The 24,710-nt window shown below is 42.9% G+C and overlaps 2 protein-coding genes across 5 annotated transcripts in view; both read left to right on the top strand.

Annotated features, from left to right (window-relative positions):
- The window catches only part of ccdc186 (coiled-coil domain-containing protein 186), a 1,196,038-nt gene that overhangs the window by 448,257 nt on the left and 723,071 nt on the right, over positions 1-24,710 (top strand). The gene's annotated exons all lie outside the window — the stretch shown is intronic.
- Positions 1-24,710, top strand: part of LOC112220393 (contactin-4) — a 227,456-nt gene that overhangs the window by 47,692 nt on the left and 155,054 nt on the right. For all 3 annotated transcript variants that reach the window (XM_024382295.1, XM_024382275.1, XM_024382285.1), the window contains exon 3: positions 24,248-24,380. In XM_024382295.1, the coding sequence (XP_024238063.1) occupies positions 24,248-24,380 (133 nt within the window). The remainder of the gene's footprint in view (positions 1-24,247; positions 24,381-24,710) is intronic.

The following is a 24,710-nucleotide window of genomic DNA, read 5'->3' as shown; positions in this document are numbered from 1 at the left end:
ATTTTGGCAAGCACCTTTGGCAGCTATTACAGCCTCAAGTCTTCTTGGGTATGACGCTACAGGCTTGGCACACCTGTATTTGGGGAGTTTCTCCCATTCTTCTCTACAGATCCTCTCAAGCTCTGTCAGGTTGAATGGGTTTCAAGTCTGGGCTCTGGCTGAGCCACTCATGGACATTTAGAGACTGGTCCAGAAGTCACTCCTGCGTTGTCTTGGCTGTGTGCTCAGGGTCGTTGTCCTGTTGGAAAGTGAACCTTCGCCCCAGTGTGAGGCCCTGAGTGCTCTATAGCATGTTTTCATCAAGGATCTCTCTGTACTTTGATCAGTTCATCTTTTCCTTGATCCTGACTAATCTCCATGTCCCTGCCACTGAAAAACATCTCCATAACATGATGCGGCCACCACTATAACTCTTCACATTCAGGCCAAAGACATCAGTCTTGTTTTCATCAGACCAGAGAATCTTGCTTCTTATGGTCTGAGAGTCCTTCATGTGCCTTCTGGCAAAATCCAAGCGGGCTGTCATGTGCCTTTTACTGAGGAGTGGCTTCCGTCTGGCCACTCTACCGTAAATGCCTGGTTGGTGGAGTGCTACAGAGATGGTTGTCCTTCTGGAAGGTTCTCCCATCCCCACAGATGAACTCTGGAGCTCTGTCAGAGTGACTATCGAGTTCTTGTTCACCTCCCCGACCAAGGCCCTTCTCCCCTGATTGCTCAGTCTTGCTGGTTCCAAACTTCATCCATTTAAGAATGATGGAGGCCACAATGCTCTTGGGGACTGTCAATGCTGCAGAAATATTTTGGTAGCCTTACCCCAGATTTGTGCCTTAATACAACCCTATTTCGGCGCTCTACTTACAATTCTTGCGACCTCATGGCTTGGTTTTTGCTCTGACGTGCACTGTCAACTGTGGGACCTTTATAAAGGCAGGTGTGTGCCTTTCCAAATCATGTCCAATCAATTGAATTTACCACAGGTGGACTCCAGTCAAGTTGTAGAAACATCCCAAGGCTGATCAATGGAAACAGAATGCACCTGAGCTCAATTTTGAGACTCATAGCAAAGGGTCTGAATAGTTATGTAAATTAATTTTTTAGGTTTTAATTTTTATAAATTTGCATACAAAAATAGGGTATTGTGTGTGGATTAATGAGCATTTTTTTTAATTGAATCAATTTTAAAATAAGGCTGTAATGTCACCAAATGTGCAAAAAGTGAATGGGTCTGAATAATTTGCGAATGCACTTTATATTTGAAGAAGCCACTAACATTATGTCCATATCCTAAAAGGCATGTTGGTGATTCAAGGTTGCATGACTCCCTTCAAAGATTAATTTTCGGTTCATCTTTTTTTCTGGGATTTCAATAGGACGGAAGAAGTTGTTTTCAAGATCTTGAAGGACAAAACATGAAAGGTATATAGACATGAATCAGAAGGACAAAGAGGGAAAGACACCAGCTGTTCTGTACATCCTGGTGTTTACTGTACAGGAACAGCAGCTTAGTACAAATGTTATCAGGAGAGGCCATGCAGAGTACAATACAATATGTGTTATACAATGGCAAGAAAATGTATGTGAACCCTTTGGAATTACCTGGATTCATGCATAAATTGGTCATAAAATTTGATCTGATCTTCATCTAAGTCACAACAATAGACAAACACAGTCTGTTTAATAACACACAAACAATTATACATTTTCATGTCTTTATTGAACACACTGTGTAAACATTCACAGTGCAGGGTGGAAAAAGTATGTGAACCCTTTAATTTAATAACTGGTTGACCTTCCTTTGGCAGCAATAACCTCAACCAAACATTTTCTGTAGTCAGACCTGCACAACGGTCAGGAAGAATTTTTGACCATTCCTCTTCTCAAAAATGTTTCAGTTCAGCAATATTCTTGGAATGTCTGGTGTGAACCGCTCTCTTGAGATCATGCCACAGCATCTCAATTGGGTTGAGGTCAGGACTCTGACAGGGCCACTCCAGAAGGCGTATTTTCTTCTATCGAAGCCATTCTGTTGTTGATTTACTTCTGTGTTTTGGGTCGTTGTCCTGTTGCATCACCCAACTTCTGTTGAGCTTCAATTGGCAGACAGATAGCCTAACATTCTCCTGCAAAATGGTTTGATAAACTTGGGAATTCATTTTTCTGTCTGATAGTATGCTGTCCTGATCCTGAGGCAGCAAAGCGGCACCAAACCATGATGCACCCCATCATACTTTACAGTTGGGATAAGTTTTTGATAAGTGTGCTGTGCATTTTTTTCACACATAGTGTTGTGTGCTCCTGGCAAACAACTCAACTGTAGTTTCATCTGTCCACAGAATATTTTGCCAGTAGCGCTGTGGAAAATCCAGGTGCACTTTTGCAAACTTCAGACGTGCAGCAATGTTTATTTTGGGCAGCAGTGGCATCTTCCGTGGTGTTCTCCCATGAACACCATTCTAGTTTAGTGTTTTACGTATCGTAGACTTGTCAACAGAGATGTTAACATGTTCCAGAAATGTCTGTAATTTCTGTAAATCTTTAGCTGACACTCTAGGATTCTTCTTAACCTCATTGAGCATTCTGCGCTGTGCTCTTGCAGTCATCTTTCCCTTATGGCCACTCCTAGGGAGTCTAGAAACAGTGCTGAACTTTCTCCATTTATAGACAATTTGTCTTACTGTGGACTGATGAGCATCAAGGCTTTTAGAGATACTTTTGTAACCCTTTCTAGCTTTATGCATGTCAACAATTCTTAATATTACGTCTTCTGAGATATCTTTTGTTCGAGGCATGGTTCACATCAGGCAAAGCTTCTTGTGAATAGCTAACTCAAATTTTGTGAGTGTTTTTTATAGGGCTAGGCAGCTGTAGCCAAGATCTCCAATCTTGTCTCATTGATTGGACTCCGGGTTAGCTGACTCCTGACTCCAATTATCTTTTGGAGAAGTCATTAGCCTACACTGTGAAAATGTAAATGATGTATTCAATATAGACAGGAAAATACAATAATTTGTGTGTTATTAGCTTAAGCACACTGTGTTTGTCTATTGTTATGACTTAGATGAAGATCAGATCAAATGTTATGACCAATTTATGCAGAAATCCAGGTAATACCAAAGGGTTCACATACTTTTTCTTGCCACTGTATACTGTATAAACCTCCACAGGCAATACAAGCCCACTGCAAATGCATGAATTTGATTTTACAAAGTCACTTTACAATGCATCGTTCAGCTATTGAGGTCTTATATTAACTTGTAGTTGTAGTTTTTATCAACCTCACTTCATTTTATTTTCATGGTTCATACTCAACTTTTTCAGGCAAGAAATTAAACAGCAGGATGCCACAACAGTTATTTGACCAAGTTATTCATGGCTTGTAAAGCAAACCCAGTACTTGGCATATAGACAAAGCCAATTTTCATAAAACTATTTCATGTTTATGTAAGAGTGCTGTCTCTCCGACCTACTGCTGCTGTTGTGAATAAGTATACCGATATAGCAGTAAATAGCTTGCTCTGGTTACTCTCCTAACCCAACATTGAGAAGGGGGCATAATGGTGTATGTATACACTCTGTTAGTGTCCTTATCTTTCCCTTGCATTGGGGCCCACGCAGCAGGCGCTTCATAACCCTTATCACTTTACATTGCATGGAAATTGAGTTTTTTTGTTCTCAACATATATCTCTAATAGAAATCTTAATTGATTTTTTTGTCACAATCACCTCTAAATCAAAACCTATTCACATGCCCAGACATGTGTGTATATCTAAGGATTCATTGAATTGCTCTTAACTTTACTTTCAGTTTAGAAATGTATAAATCAGTTCCTAAATGTTTACAAAATAAGATTATATGGAGGGATATTAGTGCCAACAGAACGCCATACTATCACAAATAGTCAATTTTATGGAAATTGCTTTCTCTGCAATGTGTCTATGCAACTGAAAACCTATTTAAAGTAATTAACACTTAGCATCTTGCACATTAGTGAGAATCTCATGAAATTAATTATAGTTTTTTTTTCCCCTAGCAGGTCAGGCAAAAGCTCCAGTATTATCTCAAGGAAAAAAGCATTTAGCTTTCTAGTGATTGGCTAATCAAAAGCGTGAGTTATAGCATTATTATTCTATTAAACACATTGATCTCTCTAAAGACAGAAGAAGAGAAAGCAATACTCATATCTATTACAAATGAAAGTAATTTTAGGTGGGATACCTTTGTCAACTGGCCCTGAAATTGGCCTACAATTGATGTGGTGACCGGCAGTGCTCTTCTCTCACTGATTGATTGAGCTTTTCAAAGTGCAATATAAAGAAATCGCTCTGCCATTTCCTGGTTGCTAAAGTTGTAATAGTTAGCCTAATTTCAGTGTATGTGACAAAACAAACAGTCATTGTGGAGAGAACAATTGTACTACCAAAACCGCTGTGAAATATATTTTCCATAACCCAAAATATTGTATTTTCAGCTTTTTGAAGCTGGTGTAGAAAACCGAATGTAAAAGACACAAAAACTAAACTTAAGAATGGGAAGCATAGAAATAGCGCACATACCACATTCCATGTGTAACTCTGTGTTGTTGTTTGTGTCGAACTGCTTTGCTTTATTCTTGGCCAGGTGGCAGTTGTAAATGAGAACTTGTAAAAACAAATATGAAAAATTAAACACTGATACACTACATGACCAAAGGTATGTGGACACCTGATTGTCGAACATCTCATTCCAAAATCATGGGCATTAATAGAGTTGGTCCCACCTTTGCTGCTATAACAGCCTCCACTCTTCTGGGAAGACTTTCCACTAGATGTTGTAGCATTGCTGCGGGGACTTGCTTCCATTCAGCCACATGAGCATTAGTGAGGTCGGCACTGATGTTGGGTGATTAGGCTTGGATCGCAGTCAGTGTTCCAATTCATCCCAAAGGTGTTCAACGGGATTGAGGTTAGGGCTCTGTGCAGGCCAGTCAAGTTCTTCCACACCGATCTCAATCAACCATTTCTGTATGTTCCTCGCTTTGTGAACGGGGACATTGTGAAAAATAGAGGTAGGGTTGTATAGAATCGAATATAATAAGAAACCTTAGGCCTTAACCTTAAGAAACCAAGGATGAGGCGGATGTCCAGGTTAAGGGGAGTTTAACGGAAGAAGATGTCCGCATTCACACACACATCTGACCACTCATGGTTCAGTTAACTGAGAATCAGTCCATTGAGAACTGACATTAACTATGTGGTTAATTAAACATCAGCCATACAGGGATTCAGTCCATAGGAGGAAAAGTTCCTCTGGAGGGAAAACTGTGGAAGCGCTCATCGGGATGGGGAAAGCATGTTTCTGACCACACAGCATGTTGGGGTCATAGACTAACTTAAACTGAAGTCCTGGGATTCAAGGACACTGATAAGCTGTAGGAGATGTGTTGATAAGTATTTGGCATGACCTTGACCAATAAGACACTAACAAAAGTGGGGGTCCTCTGAAAGGGAGACTATGCTGCCCAACTAGACATAACCAGAAGGGATGGCTAGAATCAGCTGACTGAAGCTGGCCGTTTTAACACATTGCAATGCTGAAACAAGAAAGGGCTTTCCCCAATTTGTTGCCACAAAGTTGAAAGCACAGAATCGTCTAGAATATCATTGTATGCTGATACCCAAACCATGAAAAACAGCCCCCGACCATTATTCCTCCTTCACCAAACTGTACAATTGGCACTATGCAGTGGGGCAGGTAAAGTTCTCCAGGCATCTGCCAAACCCAGATTCATCACTCCACAGAACACGTTTCCACTGCTCCAAAGTCCAATGGCAGTGAGGTTTACATCATTGCTTTGCGCATGGTGATCTTAGTCTGTGGATGGGAGTGTTTATGTGTCTATACAGAACAACTAGCCAGATATGTCTCAGATATGAGTCATCCAAAACACTGGGGACATGCCTGACACAGCTCTGAGAGGCTACACTAACACGCATCCAGGCCGGTGCGTAGCAAGGAACAGCCGGCGACCTGCCACTGATATCCGACCCAGACATTACTCGCCCCACTGCGCTTCTTTCTCGCTCTCACATTCAAGGAGAGACAGACAACAACACAGTTGTACGGGGGGCTGTTATGGGCATCCACGGCCGGAGCATCTAAGTCCCCGGTGGAGGCGGGAAATGTTTGTTCCTTGGACTGTTGGTGTGCAGCAGTGAAAATACATTTGAATCTGCTGGGGACTCGCGTGCTATTAAATGTATAATCTATGACATGTTCATTGTTGTCATTTGTGAAAAATGTATTGAACGTGATGCAGCTAAAGAAAGGATTATTACTCTTCATGAAGAAATACATTTTGAACTGAAAAAGGATTCTATGAGACTATCAGCATTTTAAAATGCTTCTGTCATGCCCTGACCATAGAGATCCCTTGGTTCTATATGGTGTAGTAGGTCAGGGTGTGACTAGGGGGTGTTCTAGCTCAATATTTCTATGTTGATGTTTTGTATGGTTCCCAATTAGAGGCAGCTGTTAATCGTTGCCTCTAATTGGGGACCATATTTAGGTAGCCATTTTTCCCACCTGTGTTTGCGGGATATTGTTTTGTGTTTATGCATGTGCACCACTACTTTCACGTTTCGTTATTGGTTTATTGTTTTTTGTTTTAAGTTTCACCGTAATAAAGATGTGGATGTTCAATCACGCTGCGTCTTGGTCCGCTCATTACGACGATCGTAACAGCTTCCTATGAAACCATCCAAGTGGATCATAATGGGACCTTTCTGGACGATGATCCATTTCCGCCACTGCACCCCTCTAATAGCTTGAACCAGAAATGGCTGCTCATTGTTCGACTCCAGGTGAGCGTAAATGGATGCATTTCAAATCCAGAAATAAGGAGAAGAATCATTTTCAGCGCGCCTACCTTCTTCCCCCGTGACCGGACTTAAGATTTTCAAATCGCTTTGAGCCCCTGTTCCAGCTGTCTTCTGCCAGGGGCTTAAGTGTTCCCTCCATGGGTGTGGATGCCCCTCCAGCTACCTCTCCCTGTCCTAGTCAGTCAACTGACCGGGCACAGCCTGGACCTCCGTGGCCCCCCTCCGCGGGGCCGTGGTCTCTGGATGAGAGCTCTATCCCTTTTGGCTGTTGTGGCCTGCACGCAGCCGGCGTCTCAGCAGTCCTCTTCTCTTCTCTGGCCTCGCAACCTGCTTCGAGACACGGCAGAGGCCGGATCATTATGGCGATTGTGATAGGGAGTTCAATGCTGAGGCATATATTTTTACCTGGGGCAAAAGTTTAGGATACCGACAGGTTGTTTCCTGAGGCTGTTAGTCAGTCACCGGGGGCTGACACTGTCAAGGTTCATGTGGGGTCAAATCATATTATTAAGGGACAGCTGAAGATGGATTTTAAACAACTGATTGGGTCTCACCAACAAATGCATTGAACGGTTCAGCAGACTTTTATCCCTCCATAACTGGCAACGTGAATATCGCAGCTCTGTGGGTGTAACATTTATTGACAATTTTGATACCTTCTGCCTTAATTTTGCTGGACCCAAGGAGATTCTGCCTTGGCAGCAGCTAATGGGGCTCCATTTATTTAATCTTTTAATCTACCTGGTTAACCAGGTAGGCTAGTAGAGAACAAGTTCTCATTTACAACTGCGACCTGGCCAAGATAAAGCAAAGCAGTTCAACAACACAGAGTTACACAAGGAATTTTTATTTTACCTTTATTTAACTAGGCAAATCAGTTAAGAACAAATTCTTATTTTCAATGATGGCTTAGGAACAGTGGGTTAACTGCCTGTTCAGGGGCAGAACGACAGATTTGTACCTTGTCAGCTCGGGGGTTTGAACTTGCAACCTTCCGGTTACTAGTCCCAAGGCTCTAACCACTAGGCTACCCTGCCGCACCATTGACAAACATACAGTCAATAATACAGTAGAAAATATATCTATATATATCTATATAAAAATACATCTATATACAGTGTGTGCAAATGAGGTAAGTTAAGGAGGCCATGGTGGTGAAGTAATGACAATAAATCAATTAAAAACTGGAGTGATAGATGTGCAGAAGATGAATGTGCAAGTAGAGATACTTGGGTGCAAAGGAGCAAGATAAATATCAAATTAAATCAAATGTATTTATATAGCTCTTCTTACATCAGCTTATATTTCAAAGTGCTGTACAGAAACCCATCTTAAAACCCCAAACAGTAAGCAATGTAGGTGTAGATGCACGGTGGCTAGGAAAAACTCCCTAGAAAGGCCAAAACCTAGGAAGGAACCTAGAGAGGAACCAGGCTACGAGGGATGGCCAGTCCTCTTCTGGCTGTGTTGGGTGGAGATTATAACAGAACATGGCCAAGATGTTCAAATGTTCATAAATTACCAACATGGTCAAATAATAATAATCACAGTAGTTGTCAAGGGTGCAAATAAATAAATACAGTATGGAGATGAGGTAGTTGGATGGGCTATTTACAGATTGGCTATGTACAGCTGCAGTGATCTATGAGCTGTTCTGACAGCTGGTGCTTAAAACTAATGAGGGAGATATGAATCTCCAGCTCGAGTGATTTTTGCAGTTCGTTCCAGTCATTGGCAGCAGAGAACTGGAAGGAAAGGCGGCCAAATGAGGAATTGGCTTTGGGGGTGACCAGTGAGATATACTTACTGGAGCGCGTGCTACGGGAGGGTGCTGCTATGCTGACCAGTGAGCTGAGATAAGGCAGAGCTTTACCTAGCAAAGACTTGTAGATGACCTGGAGCCAGTGGGTTTGGCAACGAGTATGAAGCGAGGGCCAGCCAACGAGAGCATACAGGTCGCAGTGGCGGGTAGTATATGGGGCTTTGGTGACAAAACGGATGGCACTGTGATAGACTGCATCCAATTTGTTGAGTAGAGTGTTGGAAGCTATTTTGTAGATGACATCGCCGAAGTCGAGGATCGGTAGGATGGTCAGTTTTACGAGGGTATGTTTGGCAGCATGAGTGAAGGATGCTTTGCTGCGAAATAGGAATCCGATTCTAGATTTAATTTTGGATTGGAGATGCTTAATGTGAGTCTGGAAGGAGAGTTTTGTAGTCTATCCAGACACCCAGGTATTTGTAGTTGGCCACATATTCTAAGTCGGAACCGTCCAGAGTGGTGATGCTGGACGGGCAGGCGGGTGCGGGCAGCGATCGGTTGAAGAGCATGCATTTAGTTTTACTTGCATTTAAGAGCAGTTGGAGGCTACTGAAGGAGAGTTGTATGACAATGAAGCTAGTCTGGAGGTTAGTTAACACAGTGTCCAAAGAAGGGCTAGAATAAATCCATAATAAATACAAATGCTTAGTCATTGAAACCCATTACATGTAGCTCCAGTCGGACAGTTCTAGTGCTGACATTGCTTCAAGAAGCAGTTTGGATTTGCATTGTCACTGCATTTCAGCCCTGCCACCAAAGGACCAGCTGACATCATGTTAGTGATTCTCTCTTTAACACAGGTGTGAGTGTTGACAAAGCTGGAGATCACTCTGTCATGCTGATTGAGTTCGAATAACAGACTGGAAGCTTCAAAAGGAGGGTGGTGCTTGGAATCATTGTTCTTCCTCTGTCAACCATGTTTACCTGCAAGGAAACACGTGCTGTCATCATTGCTTTGCACAAAAAGGGCTTCACAGGCAAGGATATTGCTGCCAGTAAGATTGCACGTAAATCAACCATTTATCAGATCATCAAGAACTTCAAGGAGAGCGCTTCAATTGTTGTGAAGAAGGCTTCAAGGCGCCCAGGAAAGTCCAGGAAGCGCCAGGACCGTCTCCTAAAGTTGATTCAGCTGCGGGATCGGGGCACCACCAGTACAGAGCTTGCTCAGGAATGGCAGCAGGCAGGTGTGAGTGCATCTGCATGCACAGTGGGGCGAAGACTTTTGGAGGATGGCCTGGTGTCAAGAAAAACATTCAGGGACAGACTAATATTCTGCAAAAGGTACAGGGATTGGACTGCTGAGGACTGGGGTAAAGTCATTTCCTCTGATGAATCCCCTTTCTGATTGTTTGGGGCATCTGGAAAAAAGCTTGTCAGGAGAAGACAAGGTGAACGCTACCATCGGTCCTGTGTCATGCCAACAGTAAAGCATCCTGAGACCATTCATGTGTGTGGTTGCTTCTCAGCCAAGGGAGTGGACTCACTCACAATTTTGCCTAAGAACACAGCCGTGAATAAGAATGGTACCAACACATCCTCCGAGAGCAACTTCTCCCAACCATCCAGGAACAGTTTGGTGATGAACAATGCCTTTTCCAGCTAATGGAGCACCTTGCCATAAGGCAAAAGTGATAACTAATTCGCTCAGGGAACAAAACATCTATATTTTGGGTCCATGGCCAGGAAACACCCCAGACCATAATCCTGTTGAGAACTTGTGGTCAACCCTCAAGAGGCGGGTGGACAAACAAAAAAAACACAAATTCTGACAGACTCCAAGCATTGATTATGCAAGAATGGGCTGCCATCAATCAGGATGAGGCCCAGAAGTTAATTGACAGCATGCCAGGGCGGATTGCAGAGGTCTTGAAAAAGAAGGGTCAACACTGCAAATATTGACTCTTTGTATCAACTTCATGTAATTGTCCATAAAAGCCTTTGACACCTATAAAATGCTTGTAATTATACTTCAGTATTCCATAGTAACATCTGACAAAAATATGTAAAGACACTGAAGCAGCAAACTTTGTGAAAATTTATATTTGTGTCATTCTCAAAACTTTTGGCCACGACTGTATAGTACATACCTTTATTAGATAAGTGTTCAATCCCCTGAGTCAATTCATGTTAGAGTCACCATTGGCAGCGATTAAAGCTGTGAGTCTTTCTGGGTAAGTCTCAAAAAAGTTTCCACACCTGGATTGTTCAACATTTGCCCATTATTCTTTTCAAAATTCTTCAAGTTCTGACAAATTGGTTGTTGATCATTGCTAGATGACCATTTTCAGGTATTGCCATGGATTTCAAGCAAATGTATGTCAAACCTCGAACTCTGGCACTCGGAAACATTCACTGTCTTCTTGGTAAGAAACTCCAGTGTAGATTTTACCTTGTGTTTTTTTGTTATTATCCTGCTGAAAGGTAAATTCATCTCCCGGTATCTGGTGGAAAGCAGACTGAACCAAGTTTTTCTCCATTACATTTATTTTTTATTCTGAAAAACTCCCCAGTCCATAACGATTACAAGCATATGGAGAGTGTACTCCTGAACTTATTTAGGCTTGCCATTACAAATGTTTTGAGTACTTATTTACTCAAGACATTTCAGCTTTTCATTTCTAATTAATTTGCTAAAATGTCAAAAAACATAATTCCCCTTTGACGTTATGGGTTACTGTGTGCAAGCCAGAGACGAACAAAACTACATTTACATCCATTTTAATTTCAGGCTGTAACACAAAATGTGGATAAAGTAAATCGGTGTGAATATTTTCTGAAGGCACTTAACAGTATGTGATACTGTTAAACTGGACTTGGTACTGTACTTTTGTTATGGCCATTGCGAAATTCATACTGTGCTTCTCTCTGCTCTTGTCCACTGCCATGAAGGACGTAGTTACTTGTGCTTGTGCCTAGACTACCGTGCATGTCAGATGGTCTGGTTGGATATTAAATGTCCACTGGAAAGGCATACTCTCCAGGCAGTTTCACAATGGAAGGCTGAACATTGACCTCTGTCATTTATTCTACTGTGTGTGCAGCTTCTATAGCTTCCTACCCCCTGGTACAAGGCCAGGCCAGCTGAGAGATACTGCTGCTGTTTAGACTCTGTGGCCCATGGCCCCTGGGTGTCAGTCTGGATGGACCTCCTAACCAGCACAGCTGTTCATGCTTCATTACAATCTGTTGGATGTGAGGTGGACTAGTGTCAATCCCTTACCAGTAATAGAATAATGTATCAATGTGGATGTAGGCAGCTCTCTTTTTTGAGTGAATATAGCCCTCTCTCCTTTCATATTGTGACGGACTACACTGAACCAAGCAATCCATTATTTTTTTTATTTTTAGACTTCCTCTAAGATAATATGCCCTTCCAAACTGACTCTCATCAATGTTCCTCCTTATACATGGCTATGGTTCTACTCCATTAAGGTATTCATTAGCCAGGGTATCTCGTTGATGATAGTATTAGTGAGAGCTCAGGTCCTGTTGATTAAATCTAACATGGTGTCTCAGTAACTGGGAGCGTGCCTGCCTGCCTGCCTCTCCAGGTGCACTCACCTGCTCCTCCTCTGGAGAAGCAATTATTCTTTGTGTGGCAGGATGAAGAAGGAGGTGCTCCCCAGACGGTCACACAGCCAAGCCCCTGCTAATTGGTGATGTTAGGGATTCAGACCAGATGCAAGGAGCTCCTCGTTGTCCTTCTTTTTTTTGCTTAGCTTTTTCTCCACTTTGTTTTGCTTTGTCAACACTTTCTTTTGATATGCATATCAATAAATGTTTTATTCATGTAATCTAGGAAATCAGACTGGTTAGCCACATGCTCCCCTTTATTTATTCCCCACCATGATTCACTATGTGTGGGTTCACAGTTACAAATGCGTTTTCCTGGAAGGCTTACAATTAAACAACCTGAGTGAAAATGAATGATTAATGCATTAGTCACTCTCACACCTGGAGAAAACAGCGCAGGTGAAACTGTAGATCCATGGCATTCTTCTTCTCTTTTTCTGACAGCTTCCAGTCTTTTTAATGAGTCTGTGACGCTAATTGAGTGGCTGGGAGGGAACATTGATCAGTGCTGCTCCCAGCAGAACAGCTTAGAGGCAGGGGCACTGGCAGGATGTGCTGAATGGCACTGGTTTACAGTTCCTGTCTCCCAAAGGGCGTGTGCACCAGTCCCAGAATAACATCTCTGGCTCTTCCCGTTTATCATCACTCTAAAGATGTGAAGTTTAATTAAAACTTTGCTATACTACGTTCATGTCAATGTTTATTAAATCGCACAAGGGTCGTTCCACCTCAAAAAGCACAAGAAAGGGGATTGGCATTTTTTTGTTGTTGTTAGGAACAGATAAGATTAGCATTCTTGACACATTATTTTGTTGAAATATAATTTGATCTCTTAGAAATTAAGCTAATTGATTGCACCCAAATTGGGCGTTTTAATTTATAGGATTCAAATGATATTCAATAAATATAGTACATAACATCTGATTTGAACCAAACTTTTTTCTAACAGGAATCAGAGGTGACACTCTAGAAAGCCAGGGCAGGATGGATATAGGTCTGTAACAGTTTGGGTCTAAAGTCTTCAAAACCCAAGTTAGATCACTGACCTTTTCAAATCCCACCTTACCTTCTCCACTCTGCAATCCGGTTTCCGAGCTGGTCACGGGTGCATAACCACCATCATAACCACCATTGATATAAGACAGTACTGTGCAGCCGTCTTCATCAACCTGGCCAAGGCTTTGGACTCTGTCAATCACCGTATTCTTATCAGCAGACTCAACAGCCTTGGTTTCTCAAACGACTGCCTCGGCTGGTTCACCAACTACTTCTCAGATAGAGTTCAGTGTGTCAAATCGGAGGGCCTGTTGTCCGGACCTCTGGCAGTCTCTATGGGGGTGTCACAGGGTTCAATTATCTTTTCTCTGTATATATCAATGATGTCGCTCTTGCTGCGGGTGATTCCCTGATCCACCTCTACGCAGACGACACCATTCTCTATACATCTGGCCCTTCTTTGGACACCATTCTGTATACATCTGGCCCTTCTTTAGACACTGATAACTGATCACTACCTGCAGCCACCCAGCTGCCCGACGAGCATCACTACTCTGGACGGTTCTGACTTAGAATATGTGGACAACTACAAATACCTAGGTTTCTGGAAAGATTGTAAACTCTCCTTCCAGACTCATATTAAATATCTCCAAACCAAAATTAAATCTAGAATCGGCTAATATGTATTATCCAGTCTGTGCTGTTGTTACATCATCCATCAAGGGAAGGAGGCATTGTGGACCTGAGACTAAATTACACACGTGTCTGTCACATCCCTGGTGACTTTAGTCTAACCAGCAAGGACTCTGTCTCTATGAGTGGAAAGAAAACAAGTCCAATTATGCCAGCTCAACCTCAATGCAGCGGGGGCAAGCAAACAAGATGTTTGTTCTTTTATTCTTTATCACAGACACCCTCTACTGAAATTATATTGTTTGTTCCAGTAAGATGGAAAACATAATGGAAAAGAAGAATTCTGGTGCACACACACAAATATTCACACACATCAAGTAGATACACTAATATATATATATATATATATATATACACACACACACAAAGGTATGTGGACACCCCTTCAAATTAGTGGATTCGGCTTTTTCAGCAACCCCCGTTACTGACAGATGTATCAAATCGAGCACACAGCCATGAAATCTCCATGGACAATCATTGGCAGTAGAATCGCCTTATTGAAGAGCTCAGTGACTTTCAACGTGGCACTGTCATAGGATGCTACCTTTCCAACAAGTCAGTCAAATTTCTGCCCTGCAAGTGCTGTTTTTGTTAAGTGGAAACGTCTAGGAACAACAACTGCTCAGCTGCAAAGTGGTAGGCCACACAAGCTCACAGAGAGGGACCGCCGAGTGCTGAAGCACGTGGCACGTAAAAATCATCTGTCCTCGGTTGCAACAATTCACTACCGAGTTCCAAACTAACCTCTGGATGCAACGTCAGCACAAGAACTGTTCGCCGGGAGCTTCATGAAATGGGTTTCCATGGCAGAGCAGTCGCACACAAGCCTAAGATCCCCATGCACAATGCCAAGCATTGGCTAGAGTGGTGTAAACCTCGCTGCCATTGGACTATGGAGCAGTGGAAATGTGTTCTTTGGAGTGATTAATCACTCTTCACCATCTGGCAGCCCAACAGACAAATCTAGGTTTGGCGGATGCCAGGAGAACACTACCTGCACCAATGCATAGTGGCAACTGTAAAGTTTGGTGAAGGAGGAATAATGGTCTGGGGCTGTCTTTCATGGTTTGGGCTAGGCCCCTTAGTTCCAGTGAAGGGAAATCTTATTGCTACAGCATACAATTACATTCTAGATGATTCTGTGCTTCCAACTGTGTGGCAACCGTGTTTCAGCATGAAAATCCCCCCTTGCACAAAGCAAGCTCCATACATAAATGGTTTGTCAAGATCTGTGTGGAAGAACTTGACTGGTCTGCACAGAGCACTGACCTCAACCCCATTGAACACCCTTGGGATGGATTGGAACTCCGACTGACAGCCAGGCCTAATCACCCAACATCATTGCCCGACCTCACAAATGGTCTTGTGGCTGAATGGAAGTCCCTGCTGCAATGTTCCAACATCTAGTGGAAAACCACCCCAGAAGAGTGGAGGCTGTTAAAGCAGCAAAAGGGGGAACAACTCCATATGAATATCTATGATTTTGGAATGAGATGTTCATTGAGCAGGTGTCCACATACTTTTAGTAATTTTAGTCATGTAGTGTATACAGTGCATTCAGAAAGTTTTCAGACCCCTTGACTTTTTCCACATTTTGTTACGTTACAGCCTTATTCTAAAATTGATGATATCTTATTTTCCTCTCCAATCCACACACAGTACCCCATAATGACAAAACAAAAACAGGTTTTTAGACATTTCTGTAAATGTTTTAATTTTTTTTAATTTTAAGTATTCAAAACCTTGACTCGGTACTTTGATGAAGCACCTTTGGCAGCGATTACAGCCTCAATTCTTATTGTGTATGACGCTACAAGCTTGGCACACCTGTATTTGGGGGAGTTTCTCCCATTCTTCTCTGCAGATCCTCTCAAGCTCTGTCAGGCTGGATGGGGAGCATCGCTGCATAGACATTTTCAGGTCTCTCCAGAGATGTTCGATTGGGTTCAAGTCCAGGCTATGGCTGGACATTCAGAGATTTTGTCCCGAAGCCACTCCTGCATTGTCTTGGCTGTGTGCTTAGGGTGGTTTGTTGCTATGGGGTATTGTGTATAGATTGATGAGGAAAAACATTTATTTAATCAATTTTATAATAAGGCTGTAACGTAACAAAATGTGTAAAAGGCAAGTGTTCTGAATACTTTCCGAATGCACTGTATAAACCCATTCAAATACCACATAAGCCTACGTTCTTGTAAGATAATAAACCAGTCTTCACATACCTGTTGAAGGGTTGTGAAATGAGTCATGAATTTATTTGCATCCTGCTTTGCACAAACACAGTGGTTTAACACTCAATGATATGCAATATGCATCACTTCATGAGGCTATAGATAAAAATAAGGCATCTTGATGTGCTAGTCACACACACACACAAACACACACACATGCATATTGACGCCACACACACACACACACACACACACTCACACAGACACACACATAATTTTCGTACTGCACATTATTTACAGAGTGAGAACAGACAGCAGTCTGGAAGCAGCCAAGCCCTTCACAGAGCATTTTCAATCTGCTTAACAGCTCTCAGTGGTTGCAAAATGTTTTGATTATCCATGTTCAGTTTGTCTTGCCATTGTGGCTACAGTAAGTTAAAGGGAATCTCGAGAGACACTAGAAATCAATTACTGAAAAATGCACATATTTATTTGATTAATAAAATCCTCTTTTCAGTTGTGTCTGTTAAATTCAGTTATATTATTCATTGAATCAGGAACAAATTAGTTTGATCATTTTCTTTCCAGATGAAAAAAATAAACATTCTGAGAATAAAAGTTCATGTCCATTGAAAGTCCATCAAGGTCATCCTATAATTAGTGGATGAATCAAATTGGCTTGGTCTTATTGCAGATGGCAATAGTAATCACACAAAATTAAAATTTGATTAATTTATCTTTTTGGAATAGGGTTTATGTCCACTCTCCAATGTATTCTCCATTAAACAATAATGCTGCTGCTGTCTAACCTGGATGAGACTAACCTGGATAGACTAATCTATAAACTTCAAACCTTACTCTCTCAATGGGAATTAAGGAAAATGAGTATGAAAACACTTTCAAATTAGATGAAAAGGTATGAAAACACTATCTCTCCCTATCTCCTATCTCTATAACCTGCATTTTGCATGAGAAATGGGGAAGCATGTGTGAATATCACAATAATAAATGCAGTCACCAATTTGAGCCCGGTGGGAATTCAGAGCGCTGTAGGACCCAGTGGCAGTATACCCGGGTGCTTTCACCTGACAAGTTTCCTCTGCTCACACACACTTTTTCAGTTCTGCCCAGAACTTTTCTACAGGATTGAGGTCAGGGCTTTGTGATACCTTGACTTTGTTGTCCTTAAGCCATTTTGCCACAATTTTGTTTCCTCGTGATGCCATCTATTTTGTGAAGTGCACCAGTCCTTCCAGCAGCAAAGCACCACCACAACATGATGCTCCCACCCCCGTGCTTCTCGGTTGGGATGGTATTATTTGGCTTGCAAGCCTCCCCCTTTTTCTTCCAAACATAACGATGGTCATTATGGCCAAACAGTTCTATTTTTGTTTCATCAGACCAGAAAAGTGGACTCGTTTTACTGTGGATATAGACACTTATGTACCTGTTTCCTCCAGCATCTTCACAATGCCCTTTGCTGTTGTTCTGGGATTGATTTGCACTTTTCGCACCAACGTATGTTCATTTCTAGGAGACAGAATGTGTCAGAATGTGTGAGCGGTATGATGGCTGCGTGGTCCCATGGTGTTTATACTTGCATACTATTGTTTGTACAGATGAACGTGGTACCTTCATCGCACCGCTCAGGAAGGAGACGTGTTCGGTCTCCTAGAGATGAACATACTTTGGTGTGAAAAGTGCAAATCAATCCCAGAACAACTGCAAAGACCCTTGTGAAGATGCAGGAGGAAACAGTTACAAAAGTATCTATATCCACAGTAAGACGAGTTCTATATCGACATAACCTGAAAAGCCGCTCAGCAAGGAAGAAGCCACTGCTCCAAAACCACCATAAAAAAAGCCAGACTACGGTTTGCAACTGCACATGGGGACAAAGATCGTACTTTTTGGAGAAATGTCCTCTGGTCTGATGAAACAAAAATATAACTGTTTGACCGTAATGACCATCGTTATGTTTGGAGGAAAAAGGGGGAGGCCTCCAAACCGAAGAACACGATGCCAACCGTGAAGCACGGGGATTGCAGCATCATGTTGTGGGGGTGATTTGCATCAGAAGGGACTGGTGCACTTCACAAAATAGATGGCATCATGAGGGAGGGATATTATATGGATATATTGAAGCAACATCTCAAGACATCAGTCATCGTTAAGCTTGGTCACAAATGGGTCTTCCAAATGGACAATGGCCCCAAGCATACTTCAAAAGTTGTGGCAAAATGGCTTAAGGACAGCAAAGTTAAGGTATTGGAGTGGCCATCACAAAGCCCTGACCTCAATCCTATAGAAAAGTTGTTTGCAGAACTGAAAAAGCGTGTGCGAGCAAGGAGGCCTACAAACCTGACTCAGTTACACCAGCTCTGTCAGGAGGAATGGGCCAAAATTCACCCAACTTATTGTGGGAAGCTTGTGGAAGGCTACCCGAAATGATTGACCCAAGCTAAACATTTTAAAGGCAATGCTACCAAATACTAATTAAGTATATGCAAACTTCTGACCCACTGGGAATGTGATGAAAGAAATAAAAGCTTAAATAAATCATTCTGTCTACTAATATTCTGACATTTCACATTCTTAAAATAAAGTGGTGATCCTAACTGACCTAAGACGGAATTTTTACTAGGATTAAATATCAGGATTTGTGAAAAACCAGAGTTCAAATGTATTTGGCTAAGGTGTATGTAAACTTCTGACTTCAACTTTCCTAATATTGAGTTGTACAATCCACCCCCTTTGCCCTCAGAACAGCCTCAATACATCAGTGCATGGACTCTACAAGGTGTGGAAAGCATTTCACATGGATGCTGTTCCAGTGTTGACTCCAATGCTTCCCACAGTTGTGTCAAGTTGGCTGGATGTATTTTGGGTGGTGGACCATTCTTGATACACATGGGGAACTGTTTTTGACACAAACTGGTGCACCTGGCACCTACTACAGAACCATACCCCGTTCTAACTGTCAAATCTGTTGCATAGGTGATATGAGTTTAGACTTGAGGTAACTTACTGCAAGCTATCTTCAGTCGTTGAATTTACGTACATTATTTTGCCAAATCGTTTTTGCAACAGGCATAGTTTGAAAACAGGAAGAAAATATTTTAGGTTTGCAGGGGGAACTGTATTGTAGTTAGGGTTTTTGTTTTGAAATGCATTTTGTCACATTACCTTATCAGTCACGTCACATCTCCAGCATGTTTTTCATTTTTTCCTCAGGGGAGGTACCTTAGAGAAGATCCCAAACACGTAACAACAAAATAATGTGTTCATTAACAATGCAAAGTTCTAGGGAAAACAGAGTTCATCTTTCCCCCAAAAATGTATGAATGACTGCTCACAAATCTGAAGCATGTCATTTAAGAAATTGTGCAATTTGAGAGGGTAGCACAAAAGCTATGGTCACAAACACAGGAAATCATTCCACCAGTAAGGTATTTTGGCTGTTATTGTTTATTTAAACATTGCATTGAATAATGCAAATTGTCGTGTTTTGAGTGGTTTTGTTATGTACTGCACAATGTAGCATCGATACATCCTGCTGCTAAAAAGCTTTTCTATTCCAGACACAAAATAAGTGGCCTGGTTCTCCATTGTACATGGCAATATACACCCCTACCGCATGCCAATAAGAACACTGACCTTTGATGTTTTAAACAATTCAGGAATCTGCCATTAGTATATTTTAGCCAGGTTAGCCACAGGCAGGTGTTAAATACATTCTGCTTTTGTTTGTTTGTTTGTTTCAAAATGACTCCACAGACAGTCCACAGTCATATCTTGATGTATCTTGTTACAGTAAATCAAATCAAATCAAATTTTATTTGTCACATACACATGGTTAGCAGATGTTAATGCGAGTGTAGCGAAATGCTTGTGCTTCTAGTTCCGACAATGCAGTAATAACCAACAAGTAATCTAACTAACAATTCCAAAACTACTGTCTTATAACACAGTGTAAGGGGATAAAGAATATGTACATAAGGATATATGAATGAGTGATGGTACAAAGCAGCATAGGCAAGATACAGTAGATGATATCGAGTACAGTATATACATATGAGATAAGTATGTAAACCAAGTGGCATAGTTAAAGTGGCTAGTGATACATGTATTACATAAGGATGCAGTCGATGATATAGAGTACAGTATCAACGTATGCATATGAGATGAATAATGTAGGGTAAGTAACATTATATAAGGTAGCATTGTTTAAAGTGGCTAGTGATATATTTACATCATTTCCCATCAATTCCCATGATTAAAGTGGCTGGAGTAGAGTCAGTGTCATTGACAGTGTGTTGGCAGTAGCCACTCAATGTTAGTGGTGGCTGTTTAACAGTCTGATGGCCTTGAGATAGAAGCTGTTTTTCAGTCTCTCGGTCCCAGCTTTGATGCACCTGTACTGACCTCGCCTTGTGGATGACAGCGGGGTGAACAGGCAGTGGCTCGGGTGGTTGATGTCCTTGATGATCTTTATGGCCTTCCTGTAGCATCGGGTGGTGTAGGTGTCCTGGAGGGCAGGTAGTTTGCCCCCGGTGATGCGTTGTGCAGACCTCACTACCCTCTGGAGAGCCTTACGGTTGAGGGCGGTGCAGTTGCCATACCAGGCGGTGATACAGCCCGCCAGGATGCTCTCGATTGTGCATCTGTAGAAGTTTGTGAGTGCTTTTGGTGACAAGCCGAATTTCTTCAGCCTCCTGAGGTTGAAGAGGCGCTGCTGCGCCTTCCTCACGATGCTGTCTGTGTGAGTGGACCAATTCAGTTTGTCTGTGATGTGTATGCCGAGGAACTTAAAACTTGCTACCCTCTCCACTACTGTTCCATCGATGTGGATGGGGGGTGTTCCCTCTGCTGTTTCCTGAAGTCCACAATCATCTCCTTAGTTTTGTTGACGTTGAGTGTGAGGTTATTTTCCTGACACCACACTCCGAGGGCCCTCACCTCCTCCCTGTAGGCCGTCTCGTCGTTGTTGGTAATCAAGCCTACCACTGTTGTGTCGTCCGCAAACTTGATGATTGAGTTGGAGGCGTGCATGGCCACGCAGTCGTGGGTGAACAGGGAGTACAGGAGAGGGCTCAGAACGCACCCTTGTGGGGCCCCAGTGTTGAGGATCAGCGGGGAGGAGATGTTGTTGCCTACCCTCACCACCTGGGGGCGGCCCGTCAGGAAGTCCAGTACCCAGTTGCACAGGGCGGGGTCGAGACCCAGGGTCTCGAGCTTGATGACGAGCTTGGAGGGTACTATGGTGTTGAATGCCGAGCTGTAGTCGATGAACAGCATTCTCACATAGGTATTCCTCTTGTCCAGATGGGTTAGGGCAGTGTGCAGTGTGGTTGAGATTGCATCGTCTGTGGACCTATTTGGGCGGTAAGCAAATTGGAGTGGGTCAAGGGTGTCAGGTAGGGTGGAGGTGATGTGGTCCTTGACTAGTCTCTCAAAGCACTTCATGATGACGGATGTGAGTGCTACGGGCGGTAGTCGTTTAGCTCAGTTACCTTAGCTTTCTTGGGAACAGGAACAATGGTGGCCCTCTTGAAGCATGTGGGAACAGCAGACTGGTATAGGGATTGATTGAATATGTCCGTAAACACACCGGCCAGCTAGTCTGCGCATGCTCTGAGGGCGCGGCTGGGGATGCCGTCTGGGCCTGCAGCCTTGCGAGGGTTAACACGTTTAAATGTCTTACTCACTTCGGCTGCAGTGAAGGAGAGACCGCATGTTTCCGTTGCAGGCCGTGTCAGTGGCACTGTATTGTCCTCAAAGCGGGCAAAAAAGTTATTTAGTCTGCCTGGGAGCAAGACATCCTGGTCCGTGACTGGGCTGGGTTTCTTCCTGTAGTCCGTGATTGACTGTAGACCCTGCCACATGCCTCTTGTGTCTGAGCCGTTGAATTGAGATTCTACTTTGTCTCTGTACTGGCGCTTAGCTTGTTTGATAGCCTTGCGGAGGGAATAGCTGCACTGTTTGTATTCAGTCATGTTACCAGACACCTTGCCCTGATTAAAAGCAGTGGTTCGTGCCTTCAGTTTCACACGAATGCTGCCATCAATCCACGGTTTCTGGTTAGGGAATGTTTTAATCGTTGCTATGGGAACGACATCTTCAACGCACGTTCTAATGAACTCGCACACCGAATCAGCGTATTCGTCAATGTTGTTGTCTGACGCAATACGAAACATCTCCCAGTCCACGTGATGGAAGCAGTCTTGGAGTGTGGAGTCAGCTTGGTCGGACCAGCGTTGGACAGACCTCAGCATGGGAGCTTCTTGTTTTAGTTTCTGTCTGTAGGCAGGGATCAACAAAATGGAGTCGTGGTCAGCTTTTCCGAAAGGGGGGCGGGGCAGGGCCTTATATGCGTCGCGGAAGTTAGAGTAACAATGATCCAGGGTCTTTCCACCCCTGGTTGCGCAATCGATATGCTGATAAAATTTAGGGAGTCTTGTTTTCAGATTAGCCTTGTTAAAATCCCCAGCTACAATGAATGCAGCCTCCGGATAAATGGTTTCCAGTTTGCAGAGAGTTAAATAAAGTTTGTTCAGAGCCATCGATGTGTCTGCTTGGGGGATATATACGGCTGTGATTATAATCGAAGAGAATTCTCTTGGTAGATAATGCGGTCTACATTTGATTGTGAGGAATTCTAAATCAGGTGAACAGAAGGATTTGAGTTCCTGTATGTTTCTTTCATCACACCATGTCACGTTGGCCATAAGGCATACGCCCCCGCCCGTCTTCTTACCAGAAAGATGTTTGTTTCTGTCGGCGCGATGCGTGGAGAAACCCGTTGGCTGCACCGCTTCGGATTGCGTCTCTCCAGTTAGCCATGTTTCCGTGAAGCAGAGAACGTTACAGTCTCTGATGTCCCTCTGGAATGCTACCCTTGCTCGGATTTCATCAACCTTGTTGTCAAGAGACTGGACATTGGCAAGAAGAATGCTAGGGAGTGGTGCACGATGTGCCCGTCTCCGGAGTCTGACCAGAAGACCGCTTCGTTTCCCTCTTTTTCTGAGTCGTTTTTTTTTTTTGGTCGCTGCATGTGATCCACTCGGTTACACTGGTTGTAAGGCAGAACACAGGATCCGCATCGCGAAAAACATATTCTTGGTCGTACTGATGGTGAGTTGACGCTGATCTTATATTCAGTAGTTCTTCTCGGCTGTATGTAATGAAACCTAAGATGACCTGGGGTACTAGTGTAAGAAATAACACGTAAAAAAAACAAAAAACTGCATAGTTTCCTAGGAACGCGAAGCGAGGCGGCCATCTCTGTCGGCGCCGGAAGTAATGTCTGCTGCTACTGCAGCCTATAGTGAAAATGGCTGGAGATTGAAAGGGTAATGTGGTGTATAACCCTTGAATCACATCTAATCACATTGGCTGCGTTTAGACAGGCAGCAAAATTCAGATTTTTTTCTTCACTAATTGGTCTATTGACCAATCAGAACAGCTCTGAAAAAGATCTGATGTGAAATGTGATTGGTCAAACAACCAGTTTGTGTAAAAGAGATCAGAATTGGGCTGCCTGTGTAAACGCAGCCAGTCTAGGCCAAAGGTAAGAATGGTTGCAAATGCAGTCACTTATTCTTTATCCAATGGCTTAATGACACTAAAGGCTTTGTGAAGTCATGCACAGATAGCCCATTGGATTCCCAGCTGCCCATGGAGTAATGGAGATTTCCATTCTGTGTGTCATTTTAGTGAGAGAATACAAACCACAGCCAAGGAAGGCTAACTGCACAACTAAATGCTTAAACGTCAACAGGGACACAACTACTCCAATAGCACTCTTGGAAAATAGGACTCAAGTTGACAAAAGGCAAATGAAAATGTGTCCCCGACTGTTGTTAGGTATAAATCAGTAGCTATCCCATTGCTGCCTAAATAGCTTTTGAAGACACGTCTCACCTCCAATAACTCTTTTCTCTGCCATGGTGCTGTGACAGGCAGAATTCATTTATATGTTTTGTCTGCTTGGGGTTTGGCCCTCTAATGGTTTTACCAAGGCTGGCCTGTTTGCTGCCTCTGACTAATTGTCTGTTTTTCATGCAGGTATTATGTCTGAGTCTGCGTGTAAGCTGAGTGTTGTTTTGTCCTGACTGTGTGTCCCCTATAGAGAGCAGTGTCCTGCAGAGCCCAGTGTTCACCAAGCAGCCTGGCAGCATTGTGTTTCCTGTTGACTCCCAGGAAAACAACAGAGACGTGGTGTTCAGCTGTGAGGCCCAGGGAAGCCCATCTCCCCTTTATCGGTGAGTATACACTGAGTGTAAGAAACATTAGGAACACCTTCCAAATAATGAGTTGCACCCCCTTTTTGCCATCAGCCTTAATTTGAGAAGGCGTTCCACAGTGATGCTTGCCCATGTTGACTTCAATGCTTCCCACAGTTGAGTTAAGTTGGCTGGATGTCCTTTGGGTGGTGGACCATTCCTGATACACATGGGAAACTGTTCTTGAGTGTGAAAAATACAGCAGCGTTGCAGTTCTTGACACACTCAAACTGGTGCGCTTGGTACCTACTACCATACCCAGTTCAAATGCACTTAAATATTTTTCCTTGCCCATTCGCACTCTAAATG

The sequence above is a fragment of the Oncorhynchus tshawytscha genome, linkage group LG25 (assembly GCF_018296145.1).
Source record: "Oncorhynchus tshawytscha isolate Ot180627B linkage group LG25, Otsh_v2.0, whole genome shotgun sequence".
Taxonomy (NCBI): Eukaryota; Metazoa; Chordata; class Actinopteri; order Salmoniformes; family Salmonidae; genus Oncorhynchus; species Oncorhynchus tshawytscha.
The sequence above is the reverse complement of the archived record's forward strand: the minus strand, read 5'-3'. Positions and strand labels throughout refer to the sequence as shown.